Source organism: Canis lupus, chromosome 5 (assembly GCF_003254725.2).
Source record: "Canis lupus dingo isolate Sandy chromosome 5, ASM325472v2, whole genome shotgun sequence".
Taxonomy (NCBI): Eukaryota; Metazoa; Chordata; class Mammalia; order Carnivora; family Canidae; genus Canis; species Canis lupus.
This window is the reverse complement of record NC_064247.1, coordinates 80,337,582-80,350,997: the sequence shown is the minus strand read 5'-3', so window position 1 is coordinate 80,350,997 and position 13,416 is coordinate 80,337,582. Positions and strand designations below refer to the sequence as shown.

General features: G+C 38.7%; 1 protein-coding gene across 1 annotated transcript in view; it reads left to right on the top strand.

The window, feature by feature from the left end:
- SNTB2 (syntrophin beta 2) overlaps positions 1–13,345 on the top strand; it is a 115,647-nt gene extending 102,302 nt beyond the window's left edge. Inside the window, exons 6-7 of the mRNA XM_025426663.3 lie at positions 5,351–5,535; positions 6,043–13,345. Coding sequence (XP_025282448.1) covers positions 5,351–5,535; positions 6,043–6,135 — 278 coding nt within the window. The 3' untranslated portion in view covers positions 6,136–13,345. The remainder of the gene's footprint in view (positions 1–5,350; positions 5,536–6,042) is intronic.
- Positions 13,346–13,416: the final 71 nt, after the last annotated feature.

The window sequence follows — 13,416 nt, the reverse complement described above, 5'->3', positions numbered from 1 at the left end:
CTGCCTGTGTCTCTCTCTCTCTGTCTCTCATGAATAAATAAATAAAATAAAATTAAAAAAACAGCTCCTTTTTTTTTGTTAAGATCTTATTTACTTATTCATGAAAAACAGAGAGAGGCAGAGGGAGAAGTAGGCTCCCCACGGGGAGCCCCATGTGGGACTCAAGCCTGGGGACTCCTGGATCACGTCCTGAACTGAAGGCAGACTTTCAACCGCTGAGCCACCCAGGCATCCCAAAAAACAGCTCCTTTAAAAAGAAAGAGAGAGGCTCCTGACAGGCTCAGTTGATAGAGCATGGGACTCCTGATCTTGGGGTTGTAAGTCTGAACCCACACTGCATATAGAGAGTACTTAAAAATAAAATATTTTTTAAGATTTTATTTATTTATTCATGATAGTCACACACAGAGAGAGAGAGAGAGAGAGGCAGAGACACAGGCAGAGGGAGAAGCAGGCTCTATGCAGGGAGCCCGATGTGGGATTCAATCCCGGGTCTCCAGGATCGCGCCTTGGGCCAAGGGCAGGTGCTAAACCGCTGCGCCACCCAGGGATCCCAAAAATAAAATCTTTTAAAAGAGAGAAGAAAGGTGAGGGGTTGAGTAATGGCATTTCTTCTAATAATGAGAGGTTTGAACATTTAAAATGTTAATGGGAGAGATCTAGTTTAAAGGGAAATGTTGAAGGGCTCCTGGGTGGCTCAGTTGGTTGCTTGCCTGACTTTTATTTTTAAGGTTTTAATCATTTGAGAGAGAAAGAGCGCACAAGTTAGGAATGGCAGAGGAGGGGGAGAAGCAAACATGCCTTTGATCAGGGAGTCCAACATAGGGCTCAATCCTAGGACCCTGGAATCATGACCTGAGCCAAAGGCAGACACTTAACTAAGCCACCCAGGCACCCTGAGCAGCTGACTCTTTTTTTTTTTTTTTTAAGATTTTATTTACTTATTCATGAGAGACACAGAGAGAGAGAGAGAGAGAGAGAGAGGCAGAGACACAGGCAGAGGGAGAAGCAGGCTCCATGCAGGGAGCCCACTGAGGGACTCGATCCTGAGACTCCAGAATCATACCCTGGGCTGAAGGCAGATACTCAACCGCTGAGCCACCCAGGTGTCCCTGCAGCTCACTCTTGATTTCAGCTCAGGTCATGATATCAGGGTTGTGAGATTGAGCTCCGTGATGGGTTCCATGCTGGGTGCAGAGTCTGCTTAAGATTCTCTATCTCTCTGCAAAAAAAAAGAAAAAAAGATTCTCTCTCTCCTCCTCCTTCTGCCCCTCCCCCCTGCATGGACCCATTCTTTCTCTCTTAAAAAAAAAAATTGAGTGTAATGATCGAACCTTAAATGTGAAGTCAGAGAATTTTCTAATGGGCGTTATTAATGATACAGAGAGATTCTCCTCAGAGAACTTGGTTCAGAATGATTGAGCATGGATGAGAGTACATGTGGTAAACTGGAGATTCCTTGTTTTAGGTGGTTAGTGTGCGCATAGCCTTCCCCATACCATCTCTCACCCCATCCCTGATCACTACCTTGTCCCTGACCCCTATTCCAGGTTGTGGGTGGGTGATGAAGTAGGTCTCAGGGTTGAGATGAACGTAGAGAATTGATGAGAGTATCTGTTGAACGTATTACTTGGTAATAAAATTTTCAAAAATTTGAAACTGAAATTTTCAGTTTCCAAAATTCCAAATTTTCTAAATTTGAATCTGTTGAACGTATTACTTGGTAATAAAATTTTCCAAAAACCCTGAAAGTTTGGGATGCCTGGGTGGCTCAATGGTTGAGCATCTGCCTTCAGCTCAGGGTGTGATCCCGGGGTCCTGGGATCGAGTCCCATGTCAGGCTCCCTGCATGGAGCCTGCTTCTCCCTCTGCCTGTGTCTTTGCCTCTCTTTCCGTCTCTGTGTGTCTCTCGTGAATAAATAAAATAAAATCTTAAAAAAAAAAAAAAACCCTGAAAGTTTGAGATTTTTAGAGGAGTTAAAATGTCACAATTAACTAATTCTGGTGTATAGTATTCACTCAACAAAGTGTCCACTGTTATGCTTGTCATTGTTACTTAAGCCCCAGCAAATTAGTGCCTCCAATTAAGCGTTTTTTCAGTTTCCCAGTTAGTCTACCCCCTTCCTCTATCTTCCCAGTGTCTTGTCCATCTCCCTAGTATAGGACTTAGTTCATTCTTCCGTATTCATATTTCCTTTTCTTTCTCTCTCACTAGTCTGAATAAGATGTATCTGTTATTTAGCTCTGTATCTCACAGCACCTAACACATAATATAACATGTAGCTATGTATCTGGCACATAATAAGTGCTCTAAACAATGACTTCTTGGGGTGCTGGCGTGGCTCACTTGGTTGAGCATCTGACTCTTGGTTTCAGCTCAAGTCATGATCCCAGGATGTTGAGACTGAGCCCCAATTTGGGCTCTGAGCTCAACAGGGAGTCTGCTTGACATTCTTTGTCTTCCTTTCCCTATGTCCCTCCACCGACTCTTTCTCTAAAATAAATAAATCTTAAAAAAAAAAAAAAAAACCCACAATGATTTCTCCAGTGTAGTTTGTGATGACCAATCTGTCATCCTTACTGCCCTATGAAAGCAAAGAATTTAAAAAATAGCAATAAATGATTTAATGGACAAACAAACCAGCAAACTAACACATAATTCACAACTTTACTAGACTGTTAAGTCTTCATGTAGTTTTCTAATTATTCTGGGTCTAGGCTTATGAAGTCGCTTCCCCTAACTTGAGCTCTTAACACCATAAACCCACATTGTACCCTCCAAAAGGAACACAAAGCCCCCATTGCTGGGCACTAGATGTTTCTCTTCCTCCCTTGATTACCTCAAAAACTGTGGTATTTTTTCTGTTTCTTAAACTTTAGTATTTGATGTTCTGTGATTGTTCTTGAATGCTGCTGTTGTGTCTTTTTATATTTCTGACAACAGCTCTGTTAAGCAAAATCAGCACATTACCTTTTTTACTGACTTACCTATAAATTGAGTTGCATAGTGGATTTACAGCCCATAAAAGGATTTTAGTTGAATCAGGATGGTTGTAATAAGCCACTGGGAACAGCTCAAAGCTTCACTAAGTCCTAGATCCTGTCCCATCAGAGTAGGGCCACTTATCACAGCTGCCTGCCCTCCAGGCACTCACACACACACTCACATATTTGTTAAATCAGTCAGAGGCTTTTTGCTCTTTAGTGCACTACTCCTGACACCATCTGAGGATGAGAGGTGCCAGGTACTTAATCACCATTGCTTCACTATGTTTACCTACCATTTAGGGAGAAACCACTAAACTAAGAACTATTAGGCACAGTATTGTTATGACCAATTTATATTTTCAAAATTATCTGGTATTAATTATAATTTTAAATTAAAACAAACTCACTTCTAAACCCAAACATATTCGGTGTAACGTCCTTCCTTTCAAATTTGAAATGATCATAAACAATATTCTGTTTTTCTTTTTCAAAATTTGAGATCGAGTCTGTGGGGCTTGATCTCAGGACCCTGGGATCATGACCTGGGCTGAAAGCAGACACTTAACCAACTGAGCCACCCAGGTGCCCCAGTTTTTTCTTAAGTAACATGCAGACGGGGATCCCTAGGTGGCGCAGCGGTTTGGCGCCTGCCTTTGGCCTAGGGCGCGATCCTGGAGACCCAGGATCGAATCCCACATCGGGCTCCCGGTGCATGGAGCCTGCTTCTCCCTCTGCCTGTGTCTCTGCCCCTCTCTCTCTCTCTCTCTGTGACAATCATAAATAAATAAAATTTAAAAAAAAAAAAAAAAAAAAAGAACATGCAGACACTACATTTGCTTTCCTTTCCTTCCCTCATGGGGGGAAACAATCCTAAACAGAACCTTTAGGAAACTTCTTTTTATGCTGTTAATGACTTGGCTTTGCTAGTTGCAGTCACCTGATCTGGCCCCACTAGCGACACACCTGGAGGCAGAAATACTCACCCACCTGCGTGGCGCCTTCTCTAGCCAGTGCGTCAAGAACAGATCCTTGTTCTTTGAGCTTTTCTTTTCTGGACTAGAACTGACCCCTCTCTTCTAATCAGATTTCACTATCCTAGACTATGCCAAGGCTTCAGGGATGTTGATAGAATAAAATTCTCATGAAAACTGTATCCTGGTTGCTTTGATTAGAATCTGTTCTTCCTCCAAACCCTTAGCTATTTATTCGGAGATCATTGCATTGAATTACTTTCTACAAGTAGTTTTATCCATGTTTCGCCCCTGAGGTTTTTTTTCCTGAGGATAACTAATATTCGAAGTCTTTTGTCCAAAATCCTCTTCTTTAAGTTGTGCTGAGAAGGGACACTGCCAATATTTGTCTGTTCTTCTTTCTTATTCCTTATTTTTAAACACAGATCTGTCTTAACTAATTGAATGTTTTTGCAAGTGGAGTAAAAGAATACCCTGATTGGTCTGGGTAGGAGGACTCACTTATTTGGAAGCTACTTTTTGTGACCGAGCATAGTGTGACTCTGATCCTTTATTGAAGTTCATCTTTCCAAGGGCTGAGTTAATTTCCAGGTCTCAGAGGACCTTATACTTGTAGCTCCGATACTAACAAAACTGCTCACATGTTATTGAAACAGAAACTTCACCAATCTTGACAGAAGGCATGTGTCGTCTTGATTAAAGTTTTTTTTCCCCTATCAATTCAGATCAATCCTTTGAATTTTATCTTTGACAGGACTGACATTGGCTAACTATAGCCACTACCTTCAATAATGAACATTATCTTCATCCTCTTCACCAATACCAACCAAACCATGTTACTACCCCTAAAAGGCATCTCTGCCTTTTCTCGTTTGTTTTTTTTTCTTCTTGCTCACTGAAAACCTTTCTGTATTGCCTATCCAGTCTGACCTATTCTTTAGGGCTTGTCTGAAGTCCCAACTCCTCCAGGAAACTTTTCCTTGATTTTGGCCTTATTCGTTCTAGTGTTTTAGTCATGTTCTATACATTCTACCTAATACAGTTAGGAATTTCATGTTTATGCCTATTCATTTATGAAGTCCTTGAGAGCAGGGACCGTGCCTGTTACTTCTGCACACACGGTCTACTGCCAGGCCCAATGTTTAATAGATACTCACTGAATCAAACTGAATCAGATCAGGTGTCATAGAAAAAGATACTTTTTTTCTCGCCTCAATCAAGATGTTGATCCAAGCAACCAAAACAAAACTTACTTTAAGGAGTTCTAAATCAGGTAGGTATCACATATTCTCAAGTAAAGATTCTTTTTCCTTTAAGTCAGAAGCATCCTTTTCCACTTGATAACTAAAGTAGTAACTTTATCAATGATGGATTTTCCTTGTCTTCAACAGGCTGCACACTAAATGGCCAAGAGGTAAGATTGACTGTCCACTATGAAAATGGGTTCACCATCTCCAAGGAAAATGGAGGTTCCAGCAGCATATTGTACCGCTACCCCTTTGAAAGGCTGAAAATGTCTGCTGATGATGGCATCAGAAATCTGTACCTGGATTTTGGTGGTCCTGAGGGAGAACTGGTAAGGGTGTTTCTGAAAAGTATGTTTAATAGGTATTATCTTTCTTTCTCATTGTTTCTTACCTTCTATATAGAAAATTATGGATTGATAGTCCATCTGGAGTCAGGAGATTGTTCTTCAGATTTCAAGATGTATTGGATTCTGGTTTCGGGTTTGTGTGTACACGTGTGTTTTTCTTTTACCCACGCTAGGAAATCATTCCTTTTTTTTTTCTTTTAAAGATTTTATTGATTGGGGCAGCCTAGGTGGCTCAGCGGTTTGGTGCCGCCTTCGGCCCAGGGCCTGATCCTGGGGTTCTGGGATCGAGTCCCACGTCAGACTCCCTGTGTGGAGCCTGCTTCTCCCTCTGCCTATGTCTCTGCCTATCTCTGTGTGTGTGTGTGTCTCATGAATAAATAAATAAAATCTTTTAAAAATGTAGAATATCTCATCCAAATGTGTTTATTTTGTTTCTGTTTATGAAAGCTTCTGTGTGTGGTAGTGATAATTCATGTGCTTTCTCCACAGACCATGGACCTGCACTCTTGTCCGAAGCCCATCGTATTTGTGTTGCACACATTCTTGTCAGCCAAAGTCACTCGCATGGGACTGCTCGTATGAGCAGCAAAAAATCAGAAAAGAGTCTTGAATGTCACAAGAAGTATTTCCACCTCAAAAAAAAAAAAAAAAAAAAAAACACAAAAAGCACAAAAAGCAAGCTCTTTGCTCTCTCCTCCAGCACAGTGCCTTGACAAGAACCTGCAGATCACTGCTGAACAGTAACCGTGTTTAAAGAAGAGCCTGCCTTTCACAAGCTACCTTTGCCAGAAATTCTAGGACTCTAATAAGCTCCAAACTGAAGCTGTTGATTTATTGCCTCGTTTCCCAATGTGGTTTCTAAGTCACTAGGTTTATTTCCCCTGTGAAGAAGGATGGTTCGTTGTGGGGTTTTTTGGGGGACATAATCAAATATCCATGAGTTGTTTTTGTTTCTTCTTGCAGGATTTGTTTCAAGCTTAGCCTTGGTGTCTGGCTTAGTTCAACCATCTCTTCCCACATGCTAGTTGACAGCCGCCTGTGCTTCTTGGCCATTCCAAATAGGCTGTACATTCTGTCAAAGGCTACTGTCACTTAATCCTTCCACCTTTCGAAGTCCTCGAATTGCACACCAAAGCATTCTCCCATCTGTCTTGGCTCTCATGCATCTCACCCTGGTCATCATCACCTTTCCAACACACCACAAGCTTTGTCACTCATCAGTGCTAACATTAGGACTTAAAATTTGTGAAATTTTATTAGTGTTGCCTTCCACTCCCTTTCTAGTGGTGACCAAGTTGGAAACCACTGATCTGAAAGAAGAGGTTTGCTTGCTTTAGATTTTTCTGATTTATCTTTGGTAGGAGCCAGGGGATGATAAGATTTCTTTTAAAAGAAAATCCTCATTTTAGCCTAAGCCATTTTTTATTGCTTACCAAATGTGCCTTTGGTTAGGGTTAGTGGAGCTTTATTAGTCACTATTTGAATAACTGGATATCACTGCCATTCCAGGGAGATCATCCATCTTAGTTTTGAAGAATAGACTTTGAGATGAATTTCCTTAGTAGTGTCTTTTCTAGTGGGCAGATCTCATTGAGGAAGATAAATCCTGGAGAGCCCACTAGCTTAAAGAGTAGGCTCTGCCTGTAAAGCCAGCTCTTCAGCACAAACATCATATTGAGCTGTTTTGGGCTTTGTGAGCCCATGCAGGATCCTGGCCCTGGTCCTCTCCCTTTGTGGCAGCAGAGTGGCATGGACAGGCAGCTGCTAACTCAGTGATGTTGGCATAGTAATGCATTCTGCAGTGGGCAGGGTGACGAGACCATGGAACAGTTTCCTGGGTTTTGCTAAGCATTGCCAGATGTCATCATTAGGACTTAGTACCAGTAAGATTGCTGATTTTGTAGTATTAAAGAATCACGCTCAGCTTGTTTTTCCTGATAATGAGGGAGGTATATATCTGAAAACATTTAAAATAGTATAATAGCTGTATAAGATGTCAAGATTACCACAGCCCCCAGATCTGAAAGAAAAGGTTATATTGACTTGGATGTTCTCTGAAGGAAAGTCTAGGAACAGTTCTCACGAGATTTACCAGGAGTGCCATAAAGAAGATGTGAGCATTCTGGAGAGTGGAGGAGAGGGTAGCACTCCAAATAGGAAAAACCCACAACCATAAATGCAAAACATGAGCTATTTGGTGTGAGTCCAGACTGACCTAGGTGGAACATCTTAAAGAGCAGATTCATGAGGAGAGAGTTAGTGAATTAGACAATGTAACCCCATTGTCTCCCCTCTGCCTGTCGGTCAGTCCTCCTTGTACATGAGATTAACCACATGTAGAGGCCAGGGAGAGAGAACTGTTCTTCCCCCAGCTACAGTTCTAGAAATGTTATTTGATCCACCTAAAACTGGAAATTGAAATCTAGAGTATGTCTTTCAAGAACTTTATCTTTTAGGGATTTATAAACCTATGTTTGGTTCCATGTGAAGTAAATTTGCAAGGGAACAAAAAAATAGAATCTTGAAGGTCCAGCTATGATTTCTGGAAGCAGAATTTCAACACATAATACCCTCAGATAAGGGAGCTTAGACACTCTTTGCCATGAAAGCATTATTAACCTGAAAAGTTGCACATGCAGCCACAGACTGCAGCAAAGCCATTTGTTTGGGGTTTTTTGTTGTTGGTGGTGGTGTGAAAGGCTAAGCCACTGAGAATATTTTCAGGGGGAACTTCTAAGCCCTGGTGCTCATAAATTCTATGAAAAAGGTCTCTAAAAAAGATGTGATGAAGATGTGAGCAGGAGAAGGTAAGGCGTGTGAGCCATTTTGACTCATTTTGTTCAAGCTTGAACTGTCACATATAACACCAAGGTCCATAGGGTTTTTTTTGTTTTGTTTTGTTTTTTAATCTTTGGAGTCTTAATGTGAAATAAAAATATGTGGGAGGTTTCCTTTGACCACTAGCACCCCTGACAGCAAGAGCCCTTAAGCTGCTTTTTTAACATCAGCAGCTTTCCAATCATCATCATGGATGACCAGGTTGTTCTTCAGTTAAGTGTGTTTGTGGAATTTTCAAACCACAAATGAAGTGCTTTTTATGAATGGGACAGCCTAGATAAATAGGTATTTTGTATTAAGATGCCAAAATATGGCAAAATATTTTCAAATGGTAACTAAAAATGGGCATTTTTGGTATTTCACATATTTTATAGAACAGCTTAACTTGTCATTTCTTTTTCATTTTGAATTGGGAATATTGTTGGGAATGTTGTGGGCTTCCATGTGTAGAATGGAAACTGCAGAGTAGTGTCCACCTCATCCCAATGGACCCGCTTCCTGTGCTCTCAACTAACCCCAGACCTGGGGCTTAGACATCTTCTCCATATTCCACACAGATGTGTCTACCAGTAGCCAATTGGCATGTGAAAATTCTTCCTCACTCCCTAAATTTCTCATTTTGCTCTCCAAAAAAAGAAAGAAAGAAAAGGCTCAGTTATTTCTTTTCTGAAAAAGGTAAGCCCTTTCCTGAAGTTATCAAACAAACCTTATCTGAAAATTAGTTTCTAAGATCTTATATGAAGAAATACTTTAATGTATGTTTATACAGTATTTATTAGATAGTTATAACTGTAAACTCACCTATCTAGTAGACAGTTTCAGGTTAAATATTGGAACATGCACAAGCAATCAAAAATATTACATTAAATGTCATTCATCTATTTTAAAGCCATGTTTTAGCACTTTTTAGGCTAGGTAAAGTCTGATAGTGCCTGCTTTTATCAGCTGTACCCTCACAACTTTATTGTGGAACATTATTAGATGGCAGGAGAGGTTGAATTATTTATTTTTTATATTTTTATAAGTGGAAAAATCTAACCAACAAATGATTAAAGTTGTCTCTGATTATTTTCCTAATTTATCTTCCTAAGTAGAATGGCAACAAAGCTTTTTTCAGCTGATTAAATGCACTTAGCTAATAAACCAAAATTTATTCTTTTTTTTAAATTTAGCTGTGTGGAATCTGGACAAGATTATGTTTCTCCCAGAAAAAGTTTTCATTGTAAATGATTTTGATGGACAGAAGTGTGACCACTTTTGAGAAAAGGTTGTGATGGATTTTTTTTTTAATTTTGTGAGAACCTCCAGGTCTTCTTGTTTAATTTATATGCATGTGGATATATTTGTATGTTTTCAAAAACATAGAAGAATCTCCATATTTTTAAATGCAAATTATATTGTAAGCTGCTATGCAAATTCTATTAAAAGCCCTACCTACTTAAAAGTTAAACATTTTTGAAGCTTTCAGGGAAGACCTGTAGACTTAAGCACTTTCTCTGCTTTTTTGTGTCTTATCTTGGACATTTACGCTGAACTTTGTTCTTATTATTTTCACTGGTTATAAGCTATTGATTGTACATAATATTGAAATTATCCAAATATCCAGCATACATTTCATTGTCACTGCCATCCACCATTGACACCATGAATGAATGGCTGGTTAGAAAGCCAAAGGTCATCTTTTTTCGATTGCTAATGAAGAAGTAAAATGCCAGATCTCTTTGGTCTCAAAGCAGATTGCTCTGGTCAGATCAAATAAGGAAAAGAGACTTCTTTAAATTTGGGACTTTGCTTAAACTTTAAGTTGAATTTGACCATAATCATATTCATTCTTTTTGTATGTATATCTCCATCAGGTCTATAATGTACCAGGTAGTATTATATTATATTCTGTCTTGAGTTTGAAAATCTCTTTCAGTTAAATTTGTTATTGTGGCTTTTTTTTCCCTCTTGAAGATGAAAGCAGAGGAATCTGCCATTTGCTACTGTTCTGTTTCTCAAGATTGCTTGGTAATCTAGAATTCTTTTGACTTTCTACATAGCGTCTTCAAAGATTGACAGTAGCAGTCTCTCCCCTGCCGCCTTTTTTAAAACTGTCTCCTTCCCTGTGCTGGGTATATAGACAATAAATGTGTGATAACAGACAGTTATAAAATAATTATGTTATATATCAGGATTATGTGTTTTTGAGCAACATAGCTACTCCTATCATGTAATGATAAGTGAAATTTATGCTAGAAATAGACTACTTAGTGGCAGATTTGAAACCATTTCTCTTTAAAGAAAAATCTGGCAAATTCTATCAAAGCATAGAATTTTTAGTTAAAATAAAGTACCAAAAATAGGTTCATAGAGCACACCTGTACATCTGTTGTCTTTTTTTGATACTAGCTAAACTACCAACTGAAAGAACAGTTGTTATGTATTAACAAAATACTTTTATAAGATTTCTTCTTTTGTTTCAAAACTGATAAACTTGAGCTTAATCTCCTGCCACCTCTTCTTCTTCCCACTTCAGGTGACTGAACCAAAGCACATTTAAGTTTTAAAAGTGATTCTGCATTTGATGTGATTCATAAATAATGCCATTTGCAAATGACTCCTTGTTCTCTAATGAAGGTTTGATTATATTCAACAAAAATCTACCATCTGAACTGTAATCCTTGAATTGCTCCAAAATAGATTGGTTGAAACCAAAAAGCTATTAATAGAGAAATGATACTTTATTGTATTGTTAGATTAGCTACTCTGGTAGATTTCTAGTACCTTTACTCAGTCCTCTTGTTATCCTACCTCCATGCTGTTGACACGCTTTATTTTAGTTTCTGAGTCCCTCTTTATCCTAGTCACATTTTATACCCTTGGAACTTGAGTGCTCTATCACCTCTTCCAAAGTGATAGAGAAGTCTCTCAGGAATACAGAAAAAGGTTCTTTGGGGGCCTGGAGGAATTCTGAAACTGCAAGGCTAATGAATGACATACTAATTCAAGTATTGTTTCATCTAATAAGCATTTATTAGGCACTCCCAAGGGTCCAGAAGAAAGTTCCTGCCCTCAAGTAGCACATAATCCATTATTTCTCAGTTACACCATGCCATATATCAATCAAGCAGCCGTTAAATAATTAAGCACTTAATACCTTTACCAAAATACATCTGTAGTTCTCCTGTGGCTAACTGGAAAATGTTTAAAATGATGCTCAGTCTTTGGTTCATGCTAATGTGAAAGAACTCCAAGTACATTTAAGTAGGTCATTCTTTTTATTATGCTTAATTTTCTTAATGCAAAATTAGACTTTAGTGGGGTGCCTGACTGGCTCAGTTGGCGGAGCAGGTGACTCAGTCTCAGGGTTGTGAGTTTGAGCCTCACATTGGGTCTACAGATTACCTAAAAATAAAAATCTTAAAGAAAAAATAATTAGACTTTAGTTTGGAAGGAAACATGTAGAATATCCCTAGGAATAAATCACACCAATAACAAAACTTAAGCTCTGTTCCCAAAATAGATCAACAGGAAAATCTTTTTTAAAAACTGCTCAAAAAAAAAAAAAAAACTGCTCCTTTTAACTATAAATAGCAAAGCTGAGTGTATATTTACAAGTTGTGCTGATCCATGCACTTCCACACTTAATCCTTTACACCTCATTGGCTGAAAAGTCCTTATACATGGTAAAAGGAATATTTGTAATGATGTGTCAAAATGCAGATATTTTAAACCTAGCAAAATTTCACTTATTCTAGAACACATTGACACTCAAACTCAATAAAAAGGACACCTAAAGGAAACAAGAGAGGCTAATTGAATTTTTCCATAATTTTCATACAGTGACAGTCCCCTTCCATCCACCATACCTTCTTCCATTTTTGACCAGGGTCAGCTTTTAAGGCAGCTTCCTTCGTCATACCCAGAAAGTACCTCAGTCACCTGTGATTGGAATCGCACAGGGAACAGAGTCTCATGGGCTCACTCCCCTTTGTTTTCAAGCGTCCTGGAGTAGTGCAGCACAAATTAGGTCATGCCTATGATGTGTTGGCCTTTACACCTACCCTTTGACAATCAGGTGCTAATGATTATGTTATTGGAACCAGCACATAAGTATTGTCGTGTAAGTGTCTGCTCCTCCTAGGTCGGCAGAAGTGCTTTTCTCCTGTCTTAGTCCTGTTCTAGAGGGTGTCTGTCCCATGTTCCACTTCTGTTTTGTGAATTACTAGAATATGGGGAAGAGGAAGTAATTTCAACTAAGTTTTGGGTTTGGCACAATCATCAGTCTCCATGATATTCTTCACACCTGTGGCAAGTCTATCCTTATTACAAGAATCAATTTTACTTTTGTATTTTTTTCCCAGCTTAAGACTCCAGTATTATGTTTACAGTCTGTTGGATGTGTTCAGCATGGTAAGACCTTGGTGCCCAAAGAATTTGTTTCCCTTTTGGTACCAGACCCAAGGTCTTCTAGAAGATAATGTGGCAAACCACTACCTATGAAGGCCTATATTGGCTAATCTGTGCAAATTCTGATTATACTCCCTTGTATGTATTTTGTTCCACACAACAAGTATTAGGTTTTAGAAAGCTAGAATAATACTTCTACAAAAGAATTAAAAGTATGTGACATTCTGGTTTTTCTTCTTTTTAGAACCTTGTTATTTAAACAAGACTTCTTTTTAAGTGTTGTTTAAATTTAGTTATCAAATCCTCTGGTATCACCAGACTACCAAATCAAAACTTATGGCATAAAACAGGGCAGTATTTGTGTTCTTAATAATTAAAAAAAAAAGCTTTATGTGTACTCTATAAATATAAATGCATAGACAACACTTCCCCTTGAGTTGCACATCAACATATAGCATTGTACATTACAATGACAATTTGTAACTTAAGGGTATTATATATATAAATACATATACCTTTGTAACCTTTATACTGTAAATAAAAAAATGCTTTTAGACTTGTATTTTTTCTTTTCTTTTTATGTTAAAATGTTTTCAAACCTACAGGAAAATTTCAAGAGCAGTACAAGGATCT